Below are 25,124 nucleotides of genomic sequence, written 5' to 3'. Positions count from 1 at the left end.
AGAAATAGGATTTCCGAAGGTCTTTCAAAGCTTTTTTATGGACATTTGCAGCTTATTCATTAATTTTAGTCCAGTCTTCATGCCTGAAAAATTTGAAAGTAGAATTTTTTTGTTTGTTAAACCATTTAACTCTGGCCAATGTAAAAAAGGCCCCTAACTCGCAGGATGAACCAGTGTTGAACCAATTTTAAAGGACCTTTTTTTTTTTTACTAGCCGCCGGTCGCATAATTACATAAATTGTTCCCATTTCTTGTTTTGAATCAATTACCAAACATAACACCATTTGACAAGCACAAAAAAGCTTTTTTTTGCAGCAACAGTTTGATTTCAAAAACTTGCTAACAGCTAAAACCTTGGCATATCTCAGCACAGTGTGCATCACGTCCTTATAAAATGTGATTAAACAGGAAGGGTGTATTTCGAAAGAAAAAGCAGCAGGACTAAAATACTATCTACAGCAGATGAACAATGTCTGAAAGTCATGTCCTTGAGAAACAGGAGACCTGACATAAGGACCTGAGAGATATATCTGGCCCTTCAGTTGATCTATCTACCATTTGCTAAAGTCTTACCAGAAATGGTCTCCGTAGAAGGGTCGCTGTCAAGAAGCCATTCTTTCCCAAGGAAGGGAAACAGGGAGAAAAGAGTGAGATATGCTAAATTACACAAGAACTGGACTGAAAATGAGTGGAGGAGTGGAGGTCTTAACAGAGGTACAGCTGTAAGTGTCCACGGCCATCTGCAAAACATGGTGGAAGCTCTATCGTGATGTGGGCTGCGTTTCAGCAAGTGGTGTTGCCGCTAGATTTGCAAAAAGCTACCCTCACATTTTGATCCACCACACAATATCATCTGGAAAACATCTGATCAGCAATAGCTTCATTTTTCGGCATGACAATGATCTGGAAGCACAGTGCCAATGGAGTGAAAGCATATCTGGAAGACATATAATGGAACAACACTATGTCATGGATTGGCCTCCCCAGAAGCCAGAACTTAACGTTAACGAATCAATGTTGAAGCTTCTTGAACTGAACAAAAGGCAGCCAACATCCAAGAACAAGAGCTTTGAATGACCTTTAAGAAGCCTGAAGAACTATTCATGAAGACTACTTAATGAAATGACAAGAAAGACTAAATACTACTTTCATACTGACTTTCAAACTCTTTAAAACACTGTATTTCCATGCATTTTCTCTTCTTTCGCACATTTATAAAACAGGGTTTGGAGATTTCATTTTGATAGTGACGTGTACTTTCTAGTTTCTAGTTTCATTACATGTCCAACCTATAACATATCCAGTGGGCTTCACGCAGATTGTTAATGAGCACAGGAGCAACCGCCATCAACACTTCAAGCAGCACTTCCTCTCTTGTTGTCAACTTTAGAAACAGTCTTTCAGAAAAGGCTGGAAACACTTTTTTTCAGCTGTGAAACGCTGTGAAAAGTATATGACAAAAAAATATTTTTTTAAAAAGGGTGTTTTTCATGGATAAATCCTGAAGCAATTCATAGTTTAATTGAAGCATTACACTTGAACTTGAGAGCCCAGTACGCCAGAAGGGCTTCGATGTCACACTCAGAGACAACATTTAAATAATATTCAGCATTAAAAAAATAAATAAACCTCCTTGTCACCAATTTCAATACGCCCATGCAAACAAATGCAAAGGCATGCTCCGAAACTCAACTCAACCAATTAGCTGACAGGGCCAAGGGCATTTCTAGTAGATTTCTGTATCCTCATCTCATTATTTATCCTGTACATGTCTCCAATAATACTTTTTTAGCCACTTGAAAGTTGGAAAAACACCAGGGAAAGTGTCATAAAAGAAGCACACAGCACTCTTTTCTGCATGACCTCCAAGTACAGTAAATGCTGAGTGAATTGAATATGAACCTTGTCTGATGTGGAGCCAGGGGTAGAGTTTCTGTACTGTGCAGTCCAGTACAGCTCAGTACATTTCTGTACTAGCAAAATCGATACACGGATGTACATCATTGGACCGTTATGCCACTGTCTGAGAGGCTTCGCAGGGGAAGGAGGGGGCGAGGCCATTCACTGCTAACTTGCGACCTAATGAAGCTGTTTTACAAGCGCAGTGGCGTGACCTTGCCCTTTGAGTTCAATAGTGCAAATCTGGTCATGATGTTACTACATAGCAAAGATCAGAGACTGGGTGCTGTCTGCATCAATACTAGAAGTAGATCAAAAATCCTCAGGCTGTATTAGTCCAGCTGAAAATAAAAGAATAGCTCATTATGAAGGGGAATTAATGAAGAGGAAGCTGCACGTTAGAATCAGGGCGGATAATCATATGATAAGTAAGTCCTTTGGTGCAAAGGTACAGCAGAAATCAATAGATTATGAGCTGTAATCCACTTAGTCACTTACTTTCAAGCAGTTAGGTGATGTCATCCATAGGGACACGCAAGGAAAAAGAAATATCTGTCTTGGTGACGTCATCGACAGAGGGTGATGACAGTATGAAAAATCTCCCTTTAGCGCGCGGCTTTTATTAGATCAGAACAATTTGAACATGTAACGAGGAAACAACAGCAATGATAAAATTGATTTAGTGCCGCTGCTTGTTTTTATGAGCACAAAAATGATGCGATATCACTGAAAAGACAGAGACGGACCCAAAGCTGGAGGCAGACAAAGATACATGGAGTGAAAGAACACCGTGAGGCTGTGTGTGTGTGTGCGTGTAGGAGTGTGTGTCTCACAAAGACACAAAAGGAGCCGTGTGTAAATCCATCGCTCGCTAATCGAAAACTCTCCTCTCGCGGTGAATCAGTTTTATGTTTTTGCACTCTACATTCGCGAGCCTTCTTATATGTGACTCACTGCTGCTATACAGATATGCGGTCTATACGCTGCAGTCCAATCCACTACTTTTAATTATGTGCGAGTGAATATAGGAAAAGGTAAATTGTTCTGTCAAGCTGGGAAATGGGCTTTTTGATGTTTGAGCTCTCATCACTTGGCATTTCTATTATTCAACAAGGAGAGAAAAATGAAGGGATGAAGAGGAGGAAGAGAGGAGGAGGAGAGGACAAACAACACCAAGGTACACCTCACTCCTGAATGTGACTGTCACAGAGTGTGCATGCACATCAGCCAGTAGGGTGGAGTATCGCTGATCATCGTGTAGCGGAAAGTTGTCTCTCATTGATGCAGATCAAGCGCACCCTATATTGCAAAAGCACTCCCATGTTTGGTTTAAATAAGTGAAAAAAACTTTCATCCAATCAAAAACACACCATGTTTCAATATAAAGGCGACTGGCTGCCAACATATAACGACTTTACACATTGATGATGTCAGTAATTTGTTTTCAGCATGTCCTGCTCCCCTCGAGAGGCCGAAAACGCCAAAGTAAAACAATGCTGAGACATATTTACATCCTCAGGCTGACTTGGACTTCTGCCGTGAATCTTTGTTATATCGGCAGTGCGAGCCATGATAGAAGTCTTTCTACTTCTTATACAGTCTCATACGGTCTCCGTCCAGGAATATACTGACATTTGGGAATCCTTATGATGATGATATGATTATTATTCCTTATATTGAGATGATTATTCGTATTTTCTCACTGATAAATTCAAAAACTGTAGGGAAAAAAGTAGCTGGAAATGCACAGGAAGAATTGACAGGCCAAACGCAATAGCTGCAAGCTGTTGCGTTTGGGTAGGTTAGGTTTCATTATAGGGCAGGGGTGGGCAACTCCAGGCCATGAGGGTTGGTGTCCTGCAGGTTTTAGATCTCACTCTGGGTCACCACATCTGAATCAAATGATCAGTTCATTACCAGGCTTCTGGAGAACTACAAGTCATGTTGAGGAGGTCATTTAGCCATTTAAATCAGCTGTGTTGGATCAAAGACACATCTATAACCTGCACAACACCGGCCCTGGAGTTGCCCACCCCTGTCATAGGGTCTCAGAGGAGCTTGCAGTTATGATATAACTATGGTGTAGATTTCCCCCTAGTTTTGGCCCAAACCGTATAAATAGGACGGCTGCATCAGGAAGGGCATCCACCATAAAAATCTGCGCCAAATCATACTGCATATTATATATGAAACAAGTGTTTGTTAAAATAATTAACAAATACAGTTTATGTCTGGCACAATAAAGTCGTTACAGTGCGATTCCCCACCTTACCTACTGGACATGGACTACCGTCTGGGAGTTTCTGAGTAATTTTCGAGATGCCAGAACTCTAAGTGAATTCTAACCTGTTACTCAATCTTTGAGTAACAGTTCTATTCAGAGCCCCGGAAAAAAATACAGTTTTTCTTGGCTTGAAAAAAATGCAGAAGTTTATACATCCCAAGGCTTGGCGAGCAACCTTAAACCCTAACACATTAACTAGTGTCCAAGCACCCTCTGGCTAGGAAGAGACTCGTCATCGGCAGGCCAAGAAGGCTATGCACACACTCTGATCCTTTATTGTCTGGAACACAAGTTCACATGCAGCGGTGAGGGGCAATCCTCATTCTACTCTCTATGCTCTGTGAAGCCACCAGTGGGAGAGCAGTTACCACACAAACTCACTCTGACTGAGAGAGACTGACATGCGAACCCTAAAAGAATATTGCAAATACGAAGCAGGAAGAGTTAGACAAAGGAACAGAGCATATTCTCCAAACCAATTATATTTTCCCACCTTCTCAGCTCTCACCCATGCTCGCTCCCTCCTTTTCTGCTTCATTCTCTGGCTGGACTGTAAATTTGGTCAGTGGTGAAGCTCTGGAAGTGAAAGGCCATTATCTGCTCTCCTAGGAGTTGGTCAATCCATTTTGTCTTCTCTGTCAATTAGTGTGATTCTGACTTTCATAGGAACAAAATTACACAGGCAGAGAATATGCAATTTAAAAAGAACAAACAAATTTCCACTGCGGCATCGGTCTCTAGCAAAAATGAGCTTACATGGTTATGCGTCATGTAATTCTGTCAACATTCAAAATGTTGACAGATGGAGATGGATGGCGCTCAGTATAACTGAATGCAACATCAACAGGAAATTAGCTAAGGTTTAAACAGAGGAAAACAACAAGTGTGTCTCCCTACCAGCACCATTGAAGGTCACAAATTAGCATTCCTTGACTGTTGTTCTTACTATGAAGTTAACCCTCATTCAACAAACTCTCCAGGAAGTCACTGTGTTCCAGAAACCTCTTGTAAAACTGCACCTTGTTGTTTTTGCGTTTCTGTGTGGATTTCATGAGCAAAATATAACATGGTGATTACAAAAATTGAAACATAATGTACCTTTCAGATTTCCTAAAGCTAGCTTGCGCTTGCTAGCTCTTAATATTTGATATTGGAGCGGCACTAGTCATTATTTTTACTTTACCCGACCCTGGATTCGTAATAATAATCTGCTCCTCGGGTTTTAAAACAATTCCTCTTTAAAGTGCAGCAAAAAGAATCCTCCATGTGAATGCCTGTACTTCTTCACTGGCTACATTAGTAAAATGTAACGGATCAACTTGGATCGTGTCAAAGAAGAAGCATTGTGAATTCAACAAGGCTTCTCTTCTAGCAGCTGACCTCCTACTGTCACTGCACTAACGTGCAGCAGACATATCAGTGCTCATCAAAAATAAAACACTACCTTTAATAATTGAAAATTACTTTCTGGTAGCAATAGCAGTTGCAGATGAAAGGAATTAGAAGGGAAAATCTGCAAATGCTCTCAGCATGAACTTTCTTCATCCTGCTGAGCAGCTGCTAAGCACTGCTGGCTGAAGCAGTGAGTTGTTGGACAGAGGCCTAAAGTTGTATTTGATATCATTTAGAGTGTCTTTTCACAGATGAATATTCTTTGTAATCCTCAAGGTAACCCAGAGCAATATATAGTGCTAAAAAAATTAAGGGAACACTTGAGCAATTTTTTAACTTTGACTTTTGTGACGTTTGGTGGGATTTTGAATCCAGTCTTCAAAGGGTTGAGGATTATAGTTTCCAGTGAACGTTATTATATCATTTTGCCCTCATAAATTACATAGCTGGGCTGAGACCTGACCTACTGTACTTGTGTTACAAAGGCTCTTTAGTTATCTGAATGCTGGGTAGATAGAAAAGAAATACAGCAGCAACACAGTTTTCTTTTCTCCCTGCGCCCTCGTGCTACATTCATATAATTTCAGGCAGATGCTGTACAGCTTTTGAAGAATCAAACATTTTATTTTTATTTTATTGCATGAAAGGACAAGACCACGATGGTAAAGTACAGACTGAACCCAGAAGAGAAAAAGAACATATTATACTGTTAACAGAACTTAGGCTTTTGCAAGCGTCTGTACAGACAGCATGCTAACACAAAGCTCGCCAAGAACCCAGAGTGATATTAAAGCCGAGTGTCCCGACCCTGAGAAGTCAGGGTTGAAGCTTGAATTCTCTCTGCCGGTTCATGTTTTTGTGTCGATCACTTTGAATTCTTTTTGTCCATTTTTCCTTGTGTTGTCAGCTTTGTATTCATATGTAAGCACTAAAAGAAAGATCCTCTATGTGTCCTCTTTGGGATGATGACACTTGTGTTGGTGTGTCGGACTGTAGCTTAAGGTTTCAATTGTTAACTGGTAATTATTAGACAACACATTTCAGGTCATTTTACAAAGTAACAAGAACGCAATGTAACGATTAGTGCAACATAATAACTTTCTCCGGGTAATTAAGTAACATATTGCATTCGATTCAAAGAAAGTAACAAGCAATGTGTAATACATTGCCTTTTTTTGAATAACGACTCCAACAGTCGACTTAATCAGCTATTTCGTAAGGCACCCTCAGTTACCAAAACCAAACAAGCACCAAGCTGAAGGTTAAAAACAGTTCAAATTCTTTTAACTGCAATAAGGTCATCAGTATACATTTTCTGACAGGTGTCTGCATCCCTTCCATCGAGAAAAAAAGAGGTAGACTGGTATAAACTGTTAGCAGTTAGCGAGCAAGGTAGAAAGTGAACATCTAAAATTATTCTGGCTGAGGTTATTAAAAACCATAAATGTACCAAAATGCTTTAGACAGATCAAGCCAAGCAAAAAACAAACGATGCTTGGAACATAATAATGTGCCACTGGATTATTATAGCAGTATCACAATCAATCAATCCGCTATGGTCTAAGTGCTGCAAACGTTATAATCAGATGGAGAGCACACGTAATCGGATGAGAAAATAAGAGGCAGACATTAATAATGATTATGTTGCTGCATGTTTTGTTTTATTTTCTATCAAAAAAGTATGCTCTTGACTCTTCTTTCTACACTAACATGTTATTCTTTTTTAGAGAGTTAGCCTAAAGATGTGCTCTACTTGAACAGCACTAATAAATACATATATAGAATAATGAGTGAATTATTTTTTAAGGACTTGTGTCTATTCAGAAAAAAATGAAATACTAAAAAGCATGTGAGTCATCTTAACAGAACAGGGCCCAGACACAGGGTTGATACATGGTTACTTTACAAGCTGCTTAGATTTCAAAAGAAATTTGTCCTTTTCCTGTGTGCAGTGTTAAAAATGTAGGCGGTCACACACATTCTGCTGCATTTAATTGTGTTAATGTTGTAACTGGACCTGGAGCATAACTATAAATAATTTGGGCACTGAAATTACATTATGAATCAACTCTATCTTCGTGTGCATACATAATTCAGCGCGAGTTTCCAAAATCAGCACGTGTGTCCCCGACTCAGTGTAATTCAATATGCATTTAGGCATTTTCTCTTTAGAGTACATTTCAGCTTCCTGGACCGATCAGATTCTTATTCTCTCCGTCACGTCAACAACTACGACATCCATTTGTATCAGTTACACTCCACTTCCTCCGCGTGCTTATTCAGACACGTGGAAGTCAATTAAGTCTAATCGCTGGTAAATTACACAGCACTTACACGCCGGTTACCGTCTACGTAGCGAGGAAGTCTCGTTGAAGGTTATCACATCAAGGTCATTAACCATTATGAGATAAGAGTCGTGCAGGTAAAGAAGGGATGAGCGGGAGAGTGGCGACTGCTGTATCAAACTCTCATGGATAAAGGCATTTCGAGATAATGACACGTATACGCCAGGATTTGATCGTGCATATCATAATGCTGTGCAGATGAGGTCAGTGTGGGAAAATGAGAGGCCACGGAGTTTAACCAATTTAACGTCACATGCCTGTGTATAATAATACTTATCATCTTTTCAGTTCTGTGGTCGCTTGGTGCAATGGCTAAACTGTAATTTTCTGTTGTTGATCAGGTGTTTTTTAGATGGAGAACCAAGGATTTTTGTGAGGAATATCCTGAAGTAAACATTCAAGGGTTGCGTGTAATGTGTATCCCCGGTGGAAGGAAGGTATGCACGGCTTCATCCTATATGGTGCATTTTAAAATTCATGACATTAATTAGCACCTAAAACTGTGCATGTGTGTGGAACGCTGCTTAAGCTGCAAATGTGTTCATGCCCAGTATGTGGTACTATATGTGAGTAATTACCTTGATTGCTCACTCCCCCCGTGTATATTTTTAATATATTTTTCCTCATCAGCTCTTAATGGTGCTCTTCAAGTGTCTCCATTTTCTTCCTCTCCCTCTCTCTTCCCAGCCTTCACTTATTTGCAATGAGGGCGTTTGTGTGTTCGTGTATGTGTGTGTGTGTCTTTCAGTATGCCAGCAAGTGTACATGTACATAAAAACAGCTGTGAAACTGTACATTAAAAGGCTCATCTCTAGTTTAGACGTGGTCATCTGGAGTGTTTGTGTATGTGCGTGTGTGCGCGCACTTCTCCTACCTGTTTATCAGTGAGGGCATATAAGTACTGATGATCTGGGCTGAAGAGCAAATCTCGCAGGATCGGGCTCCCGTTGCTCACCACAACATTTTCATACAACACGGCAGGCTGGGAAATGGAGTTCACCAGTATCTGTAAGAGAACAGAGGAAAACGGTAAAGCCATGCAGTCATAGATGATCGTTTTACAACTGTGTGAAAAAGAGAAGCCGCGATGCTCGTCTTTGTTGCTACAAAAATGAATCCAAAGAGCTCACAGTTTTTAGTCAAGTGTAGAAATAAAAAGTTCAGCATCTCCATCAAAGTTGCACATTCTGATGTGTCTGTCTGATTAGATGCAACGGAAGCTATTCATGGCGAGGTGGCGCTCAGAAACCTTAGAAAGTAAATAATACTTTGCAACTTTAAGAGACTACGGGAGAAATAACTTTTGGCAATGAACGACTGAAGAGACTACCAGTGACAGTGGTGAATACTGTTGATTGACGTATGACCTGAAACCGTGGTCATTAGAAGAACACCTCGGCAAATGGAGCCAAGAATGTCTGCTCGCGATCAGCTGACAGCTCCAATGCAATGAACGAATGTTTACGTGCCTCTAGGGTTACGATTGGAGTTGTCACAAATGATCACTTTGACCTCACAGGATTAGGCCTGTGAGTTATTACTGAGGACAACCCTTAATTACGCTTGGCAATCTTTGGTTCATCCAAGTTTCTAAGCCTTTCTCCATAATATAGGGTTGGTGTAGGCCTCAGCAATGATAAGTTAGACCTGATGGAGTTAAAGGATGTGCCTTTGCACATCTATAGAGTGCTTCCAGCTTCCAGCTGCTATTTCTAAGTTGATCTATGGAACATATGTGACCCCACCAAGTACCCCAAACTCCAAACATAAACTCCTGCCTCAAACTGACCCAATGTTCATGTTGAGAAGCATCACCATCGATGAGACCTAACAACAGTTCAAAAGTCCACAAAGTCAAACCCAAAAGTAGGCACATCAGGTTCGAAGTGCAACCAGGACCATGTTTTTTCTCCTCAACATTAACATCAAATTATCCCCCAGGGTCAAATCATTAATGTAGACATATACCGTACCATCCTGATATGACTCCCTGATGTTTGCTGTTTTGACAAATGCCGAGCTCCAATGAGCGTCAAAGAAGAAGAAGTATAAGTGGTCAGACTGGGGGCAATCTAAGAGTAGTGCAACCCCGCCCAGACAAATGACCTTGAAGAAGACGTCATGTTCAGGATGGTTTTGACAATCTGACTATTTGACTATATCGTGCAACACTATCATTCATTTTCTCATCCAATACGTGGAAATTAAAATGATGCATTCACTTCCACCTCATGTAACCGCAGCCTTTTCATCTAGTGAAACACTTCAGAGGTTTCCTTAAAATGTTGCCATCAGGTGAAAAAATGCTACTAAAAGCGACAGATTACAATTGAAGTATCTTTATTTCAAACTTGCAATTCTAATATTTGTTATGTTGCCACGGTACTCAGGGTGTACCAACAACATGCAGCTATATGATGGTTCTTTGGTTGCCGGTGTTTAGTCTCCTGACAAAATTACAGAGTTATGAGGGTCACTCCTCCTGCAGCAGCAAGTAAATCTTTTTCAGCTTCCCTCTTTCCTTCTATGTCTGGATCTTTCTCTTTCTAATTTCCGACCCTCCATCTGCTCATCCATCACCTGACAGAAGTATAGTCTGCTGAAACTTTTTCTGTTTCTCTCCACTCGCTCCACCAGCTCTTTCTCCCTCTTTTTTTTTTGATTTCTTTCTCCTCCTCCTCCTCAGTCTCAACAGTCTCTGTGATTATTATCTGCCAAATCACTACCAGAGTTTCCTTAATCTTTCTCTGAACAGAAGGTTCATTAACAGACAGGCTGTCATCGCTGTATGTGCTTTTGATGCTTAAGAGGAGGAAGCGGCTTTGGTTAAAAGTCAAGTGCTCTGGCAAATCAGCTTTGAGGAGATACTCAGTGGGATAAAAGTAGACTGAAACGGGAAATAAGAGGTAAGTCTACAGCAGTGAGAAACTGTTTTCTTGCCTAATTTTGGCGAAGGAAGTGGAATGCTATCTGCATAAGAAGCGACCTGTGTAGCAGACTGTGTCTGAGCGTTGTGATCTGATCAGAGAAATTGCAAATTGCATAACTTTTGTTGACTTTTAAAGAGCCTTTTCCCCGCTCGTGCTATTGTTGTTCTGTGTGAAGGAGGTGCATCGCACTAGTTACTGTGCAAAGGTCATTTGTTTCAGCAGCCCCCACCGCCCCTGCGTCGCACCCACACGATAACGCACTAACACAAACAGACACACAAACCGTAACTTTTATTGACATCGAGCGAGCGTGGCCTTTCGTCCGCTTGTTTTTCTGGCTCTGATGATTTTGCTCTCTCTCCCTGTCTCTTTCTGTGTGTCAACAACAGCGGAAAAGCACACAGTCGCACACTCGCACATTTGCACGCAGACACGGTAAGGAAAAGAGAGAGAGAGCTTATTTGATGATTCTAAAACTGCTACTCGTCCTAGGCTGCGGGATCATTCCTGATGAGCAAAGAACCGTGGCGGAACGGGGAGGGGGCAAGAGCAAAGAGCGTGCTCTGCCCTACAGCTCGGGGCAGAGGGCAGTTGGAGTGGGATTCAGGTCAGCTGGCACAGAGGAGACCGCAAACGGAAACAAGTGACTGTAGATTCTCATCGAGTCTACCAGCCCGCAGGTTCTTTTGCTCTCCTTCCGTGACCTTTGCACTCGGGAAGTTACTGTGTCCAAACAGAGACTCCATGCTGATGAAGTGGCAGCACTTAAAACCCTACAATAATCTTCCTCTGCACATTACATGGATCACTCTGCTGCACAGGTTCATGTAGAATTGATAAGAGTGGCGAGCTATTTTACAGAAGCTTCTCTAACATGGCATGTGCATACCTACATACACATAAATTCTCTTTTCAGTGTCATCTGTGCTCTACTAAATTAAAAGTCATAAAAGGGAAAAGAAAAGCAACACCGGGGGGCATCTGGAGTTCCTTTATGGTCCTGTTTTGTCCAGTTTCTCACTTTCTGGAACTTATTATAACAGCAAGCCCCAGCTATAAGATAAAAGCAGCTCTCCTCTTGGAAAAAAAAGAAAAAGCTCCTACCTGTTTTCAAAGGCACTTATTAAATATGCTTTTACAACCACTCCCAGGATGATTATAAAAAAAAGCATCCCATAAAGCCTACTGCTTTGATGTTACTGACAGCTTATGAGTCATTAAAACAGACTGTGTAAGTGTGTCTGTGTGGTTTTTTACTGATTAGTTTACCTCTTTAGAACGAGACAATCATACATATTTTTAAAAATCTTGCTCAGCGGTGCCATTCACCGACGAGCGCGCTGAACATTAATTGCTGCTATTTGCATTCTAATTATCCAGTAATCAATTTGTTTTAATGCATTAAAAAAAGAAAGAATAAAGTGGCATATCAATGCGGCGACTCAAAGTGTAGCTGAAGGGTCGTGCGGAGCGGGGATTGCTGCACTGCACAGAGGTCCATTTATATTCCAAGCATGCAGTTAATGCTCTTTTCTCAGGTGATGTACATTGAAGAAGCAGGAACAGGTTGCGCGTCGCGGTAAGACATACATCATGTCTTCGACCTTTCCGATGAGGGATGGTCTCTTTATTTTGGGTTCTGAATGGAAGTTAAAGGTGACTTTTCCTGATGAGTTTGCAGCCCACGTGCTGACTTTGGTGGCACATCCGCTACTTTTCCATCCCATCGTGTTCCACTCTCAGACCTCAGTGTCTCTCTCTGTCCTCCTGGGATTAGACTCATTACCAAACCAATGGCGATATTAAGGACATTGTAACCCTTAAATGCACACAAACACTGCTCAGGTAGACAAAAAATACACAAACTAATATTTAGAGCATGCAAGAGAATGTCAGCGGCAGTTGTCAGTGCCATCTGAGGCCATTACAAGTGAAAGTGATTCATGATCAGATTCCAGCAGCTGCTGCTATGGTTAAAGTACCTGTCACTCACAACATCTTCACTGTGAAAAATGATGCGTGTTCAGAGTTTGATAAAAGAGTTTCTTTGGCTTCAAAGCGGATTGTTTTACTGAGCACACCTCAGCTTACAAGGCCTGAACGTGTGACGCGGATTTATGATGTCACGAGCTAATGAAAGATTTACAGAGCTGAGATGTGCAAATTTGAAAACTGAACCTGGTTCTTCCTGTTAAAAGGGAGTTTTTCCTTCTCACTGTCACCAAGTGCTCACTCTGATTGTTGGGTTTGCTCTGTATTATTGTAGGATCTTTACCTTGGTATGATCTTCAAACAAGCCTGAAGGGGAATGTTAAGCCTCATTTGGGTTCAGGCTGAACAACCTTTTTGGTTTCTGCTACAGGAAAACAAACGTGACTCTTTGAAACATGGTATGAAAATGTCAAAGCCTCATGCTTTTGTGACCCGTTATGCACCCTGACTGATCCACAAGGTTTTGTCTTCTATAACAGTGTCATACTTTTCTCAATGTTCAATTTCAGCGGGAGACAAAAAAAAAATCCAATTGCTAACAAAGGTCCTCTCCTTGAAGATCTCCGTCTCAATTTGTGTAACAACCTATAGCCAGATGTGGCAGACAAAGAGTCTCGTAGGAAAAGTATCAAAGTCTTACATTTTAAATATTTAGCTAATAGTTAAAATGCAAGTGTAGAAATATCTGTTATACGGGCGATACCGTTAGCACTGCTCCCTCACAGCAAGAAGTGGGTATCTAGTGGTGTTATGCTAATTGATGATTCTAATATAGGGGACTTCTTGCAGTCATGGATCCGTACAGTCTTTGTTGGTGTTGTCCAGCACAGTGTCATGCCAAAGCGTGACAACAGACCTGCTGCTGCACTGTCACATTTTCAGTGCCTTGCCTTTAATACACTCTGCCTGCAGAGCGGGAGATATCACAACACCACTACATGTTCCACTCCACAATAATTTGTCAGTGTCACATTTTGCTTCGCAAAGGTGTGGTAATGGACATTTGTTCAACAAATATATTCAACAGTCTTCTGAGTGAGCGTACAGCAAACGATTTCACTGAATGCAGAACTTTAAAGCTTTCGGCATCCGACACCACCTAAAGCTTCAACTACCCATAGCTACGGGAGTGTTAACAGGCTCCTAACATTCAAAGCGTTTGTAATTTAGTTTGCTTGGACCAGGTGAATGTAAGTACAATCTTTCATTTCATATTGTATAATCAGCTCTAAAGGGAAATATGTTTAATTGCTTTATGTTTTCTGGTCTGCTTTTTCAGAAGGTTTTCATTGAAACTAGATGCCTGCAGTTGTAAGACGACACTGTGAGGGCAGCGAGAGTGAACCGAAACAGTAAAGGTTGCAAGTCCACAAAATCCTGAGAGTTTGTTTTTTGTTGTTCTCTCTTACAGGCAGATTAAGCCTGATGTCATATCATTAGCTGAAATAAAGACAACTAGCTGGCAACGTTTTCCTGCATATTTTGATCTGTGAACCATTTGTCAATTATTTAACGTGCTTGTGACGTCGGTCCTTTTCACAGATAACACTGTCATACTGCAGCTTTGAGAGGTCAAATGCATTAAACTTGAGAAAACACCAGCAAACAGAAAAAGGCAGCAAAAGCACTCAAAACACAAAGGAAGTGATATAAAATTCTAATTTAATTCAATTCAATTGTATTTACATATAGCACCAAATCACAAGAGCAGTAACCTCAAGGTGCTTTATATTGTAAGGTAGAGAACCTGCAATAATACAGCAACAACAACAACAATCAAATGTCCCCCTATGAGCAAGCACTTGGCGACAGTGGGAAGGAAAAACTTCTTTTTAGCAGGAAGAAACCTCCAGCAGAACCAGGGAGGGGAAGCCATTTGTTAGCATCAATAGCAAACATTTATTGACAGTATTATACAAATATTCTCCCTGACAAAAGCGATAAATCCTCTGCTTCTTTAAAGCGTGTCTTAGTGCAGTCCTTGCACACTTTGGCTTCTGTCACTTCTGTGCAGCTGTTCCATCACATTATTGTCTCTCCAAAAATACTTCTGTTGTGTTTTGTGAGTTTGTGAGTCCATCTCTATTGTGTTCTGTGCTTTTGCAGTGTTTTTCTATTTCCTGATGTTTTCTTAAGTTGCAGTGCATTTGGCCTCACAGGGCCACCATACCATAAGGGTTAAATATTTGATTGATTAGCACCAAGGTTCGATCAATCAACAAACTGTTCTACCTGTTAATATTTTTTTAATAGCCATCAAAACTGTAATCACCCAAATTTGGCAAGCTCCTTCACGTTACCGTTTTGTAGCACAAGAGGAGATGCACCCACAGACTGGCTTCGGTTTGAGATGTGATGGAGACAGATAGCGCAGGGTGAAGGTGGGAGGTGTAGCACAACAGAGAGAGGGACGCTCAGTGTGTGCGCATGCAAGTGTGTCAGGAGTGTGTAGAGGAGGACAAGGTAATAAAAGTGAACAAAGGGGAGTAATGAGGTTTGGCTGGAGTACTGCAGTGATTAATACCATGCTGGGTTCAAACACCGGTCACACCTTTGGGTCAGGTTGGCTGGGAGAACACAATCACACGCTATCAATTATTCCTGTCTTCCTGTTCTCTGACCCATCTTTCATTTATTTAAAACTTCCTTTACTCTTCTTTTTTTCTTCCAGCCACTTCCTTTCCTCCATCTTCCATTCCTTTCTCCTCCATTACTTACTTATTCCTGCTAATATTTTTCCTTGCCTCGCTTCTTTCTTCGTTCACCATACCCTGTCATTCATTTCTTCACTTCATTTCATTCCCATATCTCTCCCTCCTCACCCTGCTTCCTTCAGCTCCCTTCCCCGCTGCTTTTTGAGATTTCTCCTCTTCTTCTTTTCTCTGATTCAGGCCTTCCCCTTGTCCTTTCACTTCCCCCACAGACACAGACCTCTCTCTTTCAACTGTGTGACTCTGCAGGCGCCGGTTTGTGTCCAGACATGGCAGTGCCCTGTCCAACCTCAGCTGTTAAACATCTAGCTAATTATATGGTTGGACAAAGGCAAAGGAAGAGGAAGAAAAGGAAGAAAGGGAATCAGAGATGGGGGCGGAGGGGGCGAAAAGAGCTCAGTAACACTGTTAGCATTTCTCGCTGAAACCGAAGTCACAACGGTGCGGCGAGGACAAGCCGTAACCCACTGTCCTAAATGTTTAAGTCTCCCTTTGATGGCGCAGGGAACAGAGAGAAGAGTAAAAGGCATTTCCTTAATGAAATCTACAGCAGTGAACGTGTGTGTATGTGTGAAACAGCTCCTCATTGTATTCATGATCCCTAATGAAATTGATTTTGGGCTCATCTGCTGAGAGGTTGGCCTACACACACACACACACACACACACACACACAGAAAGACACACAAGCACACTAATAACTCTGACACCAAGGTTCTCTTTGCAAAAGAACTGCCAGCAGTCAGTGAGAGTTTGAGAAAATACTGTCAAAAAAATACAAAAAAAGTAAGAAAATGAGGGATGAACTCGAGCTGGCGGGACGGATGCATACAGCAGTTATGGAGTACGTATGCGTCTGTCTGTGTGTGCGTGTCTGTGTGTGTCTGACCCTGGCTGGAGGGCATTCAACATATCACAGCACACCTGCTGACTAAACAGTCTACGTCTAGGTCTCTCTCGCGCTCTCTCTCCCACACACACACACACACACACACACGAGTGTGCACACAGCTTGGTAGAGTCACATAAGCGAAACAGGTTACTCGGAGTGAAATTAATCATCGTTCTTTTGTCGCACCACTGCTCTCACAACAGGAGTCCGGGCCCCAGGTGACACACACACACGTGCACGCACACACAGCCACACACACAAAGAGTGACAGCCAGACAGCTGGTTGGTGACAGCATGCCACTATGAAGCTGTTTTGCTAACAGCTAACATTAGTTGGCTCTGGTTAAAAGAGAACAAGCAGTGCCGAGGTGCGGTCAAGAGAACGTACAGTACACACCGAGCGTCTTGATTTCAGTCCAATACACAATTTTTTTAATGATTTTTTTAAAAAAAATATTAATGTACTGTCAAATCACTTTAAATTAGAACAAAGGCCAAATGATCACGCGTAACTTTAAATTGTGGCTGGATAAAAAGTTTTGGAGGCCGATCGTGCTTCCTTGAACACTAGCACGAACAGAAACGTTTGTTGCTTCAAAATAACGGACACACGTTTTTCTCTCTTTTGATGCTTTCAACTTTGGAGAAAACTCCCCGAAAAATCTCAGAGAAGATTATTTTAAATGCCTTTTAATGGATTCCTTTAAAATGGTGAAGAGCCCCCTTAAACCTCTGTCTGCTTTCTCTTGTTTCATCTTTAAAGCCCAGGCATTTCCAAAAAGTGGCTCAACCCAGACACTCCATCGGCCCTTTTTTTTTTCTAAATGCCCACCGTTTCAGCTAATATTGAACTGAGCATTCTCTTCCTGCCTGTGATAGTTGCATTATTTTAATCCAGATCAAAGGCGAAGCTTCTAAAATTTTAAATCTCTAAATGTAAAATTACTTCTCACTCTAAAAAAAAGAAAAAAGTGTGTTACAGAAACCAAAAAGTGTGTTAACGTTAACGTTTAACCAGGAAGTGACACTGTTAAGATGCAGAATCTATTTTGGGAGTGTCCTGGGTCCAGATACACTACATGGACAAAAGCATTAGATTAAAAATCTAATTTCCAAGAGAGAGCTGACATCAGTACAATATCTAAATCAGTATATAATACAATACCAGAGACTTTAACCTGTCAGAGACTGACAGAGAATTCCTGGATACCATGTGATGTGTAAAGTTGGGACCCATGGTAAACATTTGCTGAATAACTATTTCCATGTATTAAAGCAGCATATGCAGCACTAAGTGCTTTTGATTGGAGTCCGCTAAGGCATTATGGACAGCCCCACTGAAATCAGTGTCATGAATTGTACTGATATATTACTTCAAGCCAAACTAATACCGTTTGATAATGAAAAAAATCAAACACTCATTTTGTTAAAGGCAGAGAGCAGACGGGCCTGTGTAGGTCAAACTTTGGGACCCTCATGTGTCTTGAAACAAAACACAGGTTGTTTTTTTTTATCAGCTGTGCAGATAGTTTTACAGGGGAAAAAACTTTATAACTGTGGCTAAATTTCTCTATTATGTGTGTATTGTGTGTGTATAGCTATGCTTATGCATAGCTGTGTAGTTTTAACATTTGTTAAAACGTTGCTTGTTCCAGTCATCTGGACAGTTCTAGTTCTAACAGTTCTAGTTAATGCTACACAGCATGTTACACAGACATCTAACCTTCGGGAACTTTTCCATTTAGGGGTCCAATGGCAGACTACAACAGAACAAGAATCAGCTTCATAAGCTCAGAATCTATTAGACTCTAGATATGGCAAAGGTTCTGTTTCTTAGCAGTCTCTCTTTACTTTCTTAGTGTTATTGTAAAGTTCCCATAAAGACCATCTTTACATAGAAAGCACAAAGAGAAAAAACAAATGGTTACAAAGTTGTTTCGCTTGAAAGAAAAGAGAAGAAAAGTAGGTTAGGGACATAAAAGCTGAATTGTTTAATTGAGTAATTAGGAAATCCTGACTGAGATAAGTGAGACTGAAGTAAAATAGTATTTCTAAAAATAGGTACTATACCTGGAAAACCAGATTGGGAAAATTCCGTCTTAATTTGAGACCCAGTTTTTGTAATACGTTCCCTAACCTTCATGTGACAGTTAAGGTTTGTCTGTCAAAATTCACCTTTGTCAATACCGTGATGGCTCCAGAACTCATTAGCTTGGTGACTAAATCCAAAAAAGTGCGATCCATCTCATAAAGAAAGAAAAAAAAGTTTGGAACAAATGAAATCACGCAACAACTCCAAAATTAGAGCTGATTCGGAGCACCTGACATGTTGGTCCTGCTCTGCGCTGGCACTTGTTTTGAGCAGCGGGGTAGCATTTTCGCTTTAATCTGCCACTATTTGCCAGAAGTTGACAGGGGTGGCTAAGTAAGCAAGACCAATTAGATACTGTCACACTAAAAATTCTCAAAGGTTTTAACCTGACAACAGTTTGAATTATACTGAGTTTACGGTTCCTCCCCAAAAACTTGGCACGGGTTATTAGCACTTATAGCACTGTGAGGATTTATCATGAAGACTGCAGGCCACTGGGAGCGTCAAAATGTCACCATATCCCTTTGACTTACATCCCAGATGGGGATCGCGTGCGATAAAGTGACACTTTATGACCAGGAGACACTAAGAGGAGATGTCTCTTTCCATTCAAGGACCACATAGATAAGAAGACTTTTTTGTCTGCTGTCTTGACTTCATTTTAAACTTCCTCCCTCAATAACATCATCTGCCTGCTCCTGTAGCGAGGCAGAAATAAGCAAATAAATTATAAACCCAACAAAAAAAAAAAGAAATCACCTGTAACTGAACGTAATCTAGCCTCATATTAAGCCTAATTTCTTTAAAATAAGTGAACAATTCTGCTAGTGGGGGTCTATAAAAGAGCCCTTAATTCAGGAATGAGTGTCATTATTATGAAACAAGGTGGAATAATGCAAATCACTCAACTGGCATGAAAAAAGACAGCATATTGACTTAGACTGTCAATATGACTCGATTTGCATTGAAATCGCGTGGAATCACCTTGACGATGGCACTTTAAGACAAATTAAGTGACTTGCTAGGACTGTTTTTGGGAGATTTCTCTTCCCTCACCGCTCCCATCCCCTCTGCGCCATGGCCCCTCTGGAAGGGCTTCTGACATCACTGGGTCTGGCTGTGGCCGGCTTGTAACGGTGTGCTTTGGACCCACTGCTGAAATGTGGGTAAGACAGACTGTCTCATATGCTTTCTGTATGTGAGTAGAAATGCATTTATACAATGCTAAATATTCATATCATGCCAAATCACAAAAGTAACCTCAGGGTGATTTATACTGTAAGGGAAAGACCCTATAATAATACAGAGAAAGCCAACACTTAGAAAACCCAGTATGAGCAAGCACTTGTCAACAGTGGGAAGGAAAAACTCCCTTTTAACAGTAAACTCCCAGCATCCATCTGGCACGGCTGGATGGAGTTGAACCAGCGTATTCACGTTGCCTGAGTTCCAACAGAAGTGAGTGAACTGAATGCCGTCAGCTTACATACGCCACCTAATGCTGCCTCGAATGCCACTACCCAACAGTTCATACAATAACATGACTTAACAAGTGATATGAGTGGCATCTTCAGTACCTTTTGACTGTCACTAAGGAAACGTTTGGAGTGTAGTTGATACAAAGGATAGCTCCTAGTATTTCTACCCGTCTGGGGATGCCCTCCACATAAGCATGTGAGACTGAGGACTTCAAGGTGAAACCAAGAGCTCGGGTCGATGGAGAGGAGGACGATGAGGCCAGAGAATGCATTCTTGCACCAAATATAACTGCTGGCCCTGAGCTATTGTTTTCACACTCCCACCATAATAGTTTTATCTTGACAGCTCCGAGATGAGGACAAGTGAGGACAAACCTTCATCTCTCCACAGCTCCATCGGTGATGTGTGTTTGTGAGTCTGTATTTGCATCGACGCAGCGTTTCACTTCTGATTTGGCGCCACCGTCCCTCTCGCTCTCTCCTCAGAGCTTTAGAAACAATTGCATTTCTTTTCCTTTTTTTTGTTTCCCTCTGCCTTTCTCTATCCATCTGTCCCTCTCTCATCCCGCGCTCTCTTGTCACACTCCCTCCCTCTCTTTTGCTTCCCCTCCCTTGATGTACCAGCTCAGCTGACACACATGAGCAGCCAAGCAGAACACACCGGTGTATAGCGCAGCCTAGCAGTATGTGTAGGTGCCACTGTGTGTACGTTCGCATATATGCGTGTGTGTGCTGCCCTGCAGTGAGTAGTGAAACTACTGCTAAACTACATCAATTTGTCAAGAGCAGAGGGGTGTGGGCCTTGAGGACCGCTGCTCCACCGTCTGCAAGGTAAACAGACGAGTACGGATTTAAAAGAAAAGTATTTTAAGGCTAAAAATTCCAACTGAAACTACATGTAAACTTTTTTTACGTACACAAAAACACATTTATGTTTCCTTTGGATCAGGCTGACTGGAGCAAACACCAGGAGGATGGGACACTTCATCACTGCCATTCCTTCAGTGTGTGTGTGCATATGTTGACTTTGACAAAGAGCGGTCAAGACCTCACTGTTGACGGTGTGTTTTATGTGCGTTGGAGTGCGTGTGTAAACAGAAGCCCCACCTCGAGAAAGCGACGCCTCATTATCAAAGGGGGAGTGCGTATAAATTATCAGCTTCTGGCCCCGATTGAACTAAATAAAGAAAACAATGTCACAGCGCGGTCACGGGGCGAACGTCTACTGAACAAATGATAAATGTCTCTCTCGTTCTGTTTGCTCTCCTCTTCTGGCCTGTTGCCACGGCGATTAATTCTGGGACGCGCACACACGGAAAAAAGAGAGTGAGAGAAAGAAGGAGAGATGGGAATGACACATTTTGGACGGCATTGCTTCAAAAGCATCACGCTTATCGCAGCTACACACAGACTGTGTGCGATTAATCCAATACCCCCCGAGCACTGTCTCACACACAAACACACACGTACATGAATTCCCATGCAGCCACACCCAAAGTTGCAGGTGAGTGTACGTGAAGGTGTGTGTCTGTTCGGAATTTTTAAAGGGGGTTCCTTGTGAGGTGACGGTGCATTAAGAAGAAGCAATTAAAGTGAAAGAAGAGGCGTGAATTATTAATTTGTGCCGGTAAGATAATAAAAAATGCAGGACAATATTCAAAAACAAAGTGACCTTCTTTCCTACTCTGTAATCCATCTCTGACACAGCAGCTTTCACACTCAGTTTTGATACAAAGCTTTCCCTCCTATCTCCCTTCCCCCCGTCCTCATCTTCTCCCTTCCTCACTCGGAGTGACAGCGAATCATCAAACTTACTTTAGCTGGCCTTAAATAGGATAAGAGGTGTAGGAAACCAGCAGTGACACACAGATCACCAGTGATCACATCTGCTGTCGCTGGGAAAACTGGCTTAATGAGACTTGTAAGCGCTGGCAGAATCATTTTGGAGAAGTTCTCTGATATGCTGCAAGATTTTCTTCCCCCCTGTGGCTTTTAGGTCCTGGACACAGACTGTATATAAAAGAAGAAATACGTCCCTGGTGTGTTTAGCCTCTCAATTGCTAGGTTCAATTTTTATTCATCATACTGCAATGTTCTTTTGTAAACTACAGAAGCATTTAGAGTAAAACAGACCTTCCACCTCAGCTGGAAGAAAACCTGCTGCCAAACACTTCCTGCATAACACAGTACAGCAAAGAGAGTTACAGTCCTGGGATTTGATGTTGTGGAAGTTGGAAGTTATCACTTTCTAACAACTGTAATGCACTGAGTATTATTTTAAAAATGTAAAAATGCACTGAGTAATGCACTCAAGTGTTGTGATAATATCATAGGTGGCTGGTGATTCCCACCTCTACAGATTCAATGCATTTGATGGTTACTGGCATATCCACATGCCTAGCATGAGTTTATGCTTTTCTGTTATTAACGATTGGTCACAGTCTACATACAGCCAACACCTTTACCTGGCCCATGCCCCGCCCCCTTGAGATGACCCTTGTGGCATCATCAAGGTTAATGACTTATGAGGTCTGTCGCTGCAACACACTCTCACTCCCGAGGCGTAATATTTTACGCTAGGTGACAAATCGTCAACATGTCACGCTTCCGGGCACCCAACACATTCCCAAATGACGAGATCGGAAAAAGGAGGAAACATGAGAACCGTTTGGAATCAATACACATGTTTGTTCATTTTCCTCAAATTGCTTTGGAAAACACTATTTAAAGTCGTTAAAGTGCTGGTTAAGGATAGGGATAAGGTTATGGTTAGGGCTGGAATACATGGCTGGAATGTGTTTTACCACGGGACCCTCATTCCACTGTATTTAACCCATGGCCCGGTGAGTACCATGAGAACACCGAAGGTCGCCTTTGGTGTTCCTCAGGAACGCCGCGGGACGTGACAAATCGTCAGGATGTTACGGCTTGGGAGTGAGATCAGGGTCACAGGACATCTAGAACTCTCCATAGGCTTAAAGTAGTGGAATTATGCCACAGTTTGTTCATCACAGTTCGTTTTATCACATTTAGCAAACTTAAAATAAGATAAATCAAAGTCATTTTGAAAAAGCAAAAACACAAAGAAAGCGAACAGTTAGCTGCACATGAAGACAGCTTAACTTTCATCAGTGAACTCAAACAAAAGCTCCTCACTAACGAAGAGATGCTGTAGCTAGCGAGCTTTGTTTGAGACAGATAGTGTCTGTGAGGGTTACAGAATGATTTCATTGCTATGTTCTTCCTGTTTCCCTGCATTTCATCCCCCCTCTTTCCCCACTTTCTTGTCTTGGGAGCAGAGAAGAGAAGTGGACAGTCAGATTAATGACCTCGGCCTCTAACACACTCAGTCTTCCTCTTTATGTCTATCTGCTGCTGTGCGAGAGCCTCATGACTGCACTGGGAAGAGACACATGGGAGAGAAGCTCTGGCAAAGGAACAGCGGCGCTCATATTTCTGGGCTGTCTGTTCTCCTGCCGCGCTGTCATTTATCTCCAATTTTGCATATTTGTTGCAGCTGTTGACATGAAAAGTAAAAGTCACTTCCTCCGGCAAACAGGCAGAAAGTCAGCTCACTAAAGGAGCTTTAGCGCGTTAGCGCAGGTGGCAAATGTGCACGTCGACGCTTGCGCGCCTTCCCCGTGTCTGCGCATCTGTCTGCGCTTGTGTCTGCTTGTGTGTGCGCGCGTGTCTGTCGCCCTGCTCGGATCTGTAATTACAAAGGAGAGACGATAAGCCACTTTTTTCCTCTCCTGTGGGAGCTCACAGCTAATTATAGAGCCAGCGGTGCTTCAAATTGCCATTTAAAACAGCCATACGGTGGGAGACAATAACACGCACCCACGGTGGTGTCTGCATGGAGGTATCTCAGAAGAAGAGATAGCAGTACTGGCAGTGTTGGTGGGAAGGAAAAAAAAGAAAGAAAAAGCACCCCACAGCCCTGCTGGGAAGGAAAAGACTGATTCCCTGAACGGGAAGCCATTTTTTAGCAGCTAAGAAGTCTGTGAATTTTACAGTAAAAAGCAGCTGTAGGGGCAGATTAGGAAGAGTGATTCAGGTTGATTTGAAGGGGTCAACGAGCAGGATAAGCCCATAAAGTCAAGATCATTTAACAGGCATGTGTCTTTCTTGCATTTTATTGTTTTCTTTTATTCATTTAATACCTGTGAACAGCTCCAAAGCCTCCATAACCAAACACACTGATTTCCACTTTAAACCATACAGCACTGTGCCAAGAGAAACCCCTAGCCACTCAGCTGAGGAAGAGTCCGAAACAGACCAAATTCTAGGCTTTAGTCAATATAAAAACTAGTATGAAAAAAAAACACGAGAGAAAAGAAAGGAAAGATAGAAAAGAGAAAGAAGAAAGATGCTGAGAGTTGCAGTTGAGAAAAATGGAGAGAGGGAAAGAGAGAACGAGGAAAGCTAGAGAAAGGACAAGGAGGGATTTTGTGGTCTGCGGTGGAATGCGCTTTGAGGAAACGAACACTGCCAATACACACATGCACACACACGTGCACACAAATGAAACAATCTCTCTTTGCCTGTGGCCGTCCTCTTCACACACACACACAGGAATCCCATCATACCCTCTCTTGCTCTTTCTCACCCACATAAACAGTGAAGCCACAAAAAATTAAGAGACCTTGCAAAAATACGTGTGCTGTACATTCCTTATAAGCATGTGCATAGCACGGAGTAATTTGTGTGCATATTCCAATTACTTGGGCTCATGTACACACACACAGACTTGTGAATACACTCTACTTTGCTCCTGCATGTGCGGCGCACATGCACAGATGGATAATATACCTGCAGGTGGTACTGTAGCAGGATAAGATGAGAAACCACTAATGAGTCATCATTCAATTTGTGTTCATTATGAACACTATTAAAAGTGTGTGTGTGTGTGTGTGTGTGTGTGTGTGTGTGTGTGTGTGTGTGTGTGTGTGTGTGTGTGTGTAATGGGAGAGCAGATGCATTTGCTCTGTACATATACAGTATCTATATGAGATCACGGCTTCCTGTGGACCCGGGTGTGCATATGTGAAATCTTTATTGGCATCTTCTCTGACAACACTCCCTTGGGTTTACACAAAGCATAACTCAT

General features: G+C 41.9%; 1 protein-coding gene across 4 annotated transcripts in view; it reads right to left on the bottom strand.

The window, feature by feature from the left end:
* LOC309697328 (plexin-A1-like) overlaps positions 1-25,124 on the bottom strand; it is a 330,439-nt gene that overhangs the window by 154,302 nt on the left and 151,013 nt on the right. For all 4 annotated transcript variants that reach the window (XM_082519167.1, XM_082519170.1, XM_082519169.1 and 1 more), the window contains exon 4: positions 8,795-8,926. In XM_082519167.1, the coding sequence (XP_082375293.1) occupies positions 8,795-8,926 (132 nt within the window). The remainder of the gene's footprint in view (positions 1-8,794; positions 8,927-25,124) is intronic.

Source organism: Aulonocara stuartgranti, assembly GCF_965226115.1.
Source record: "Aulonocara stuartgranti genome assembly, chromosome: 20".
In the NCBI taxonomy this organism is placed as follows: domain Eukaryota; kingdom Metazoa; phylum Chordata; class Actinopteri; order Cichliformes; family Cichlidae; genus Aulonocara; species Aulonocara stuartgranti.
This window is presented reverse-complemented; position numbering and strand designations above follow the sequence as displayed.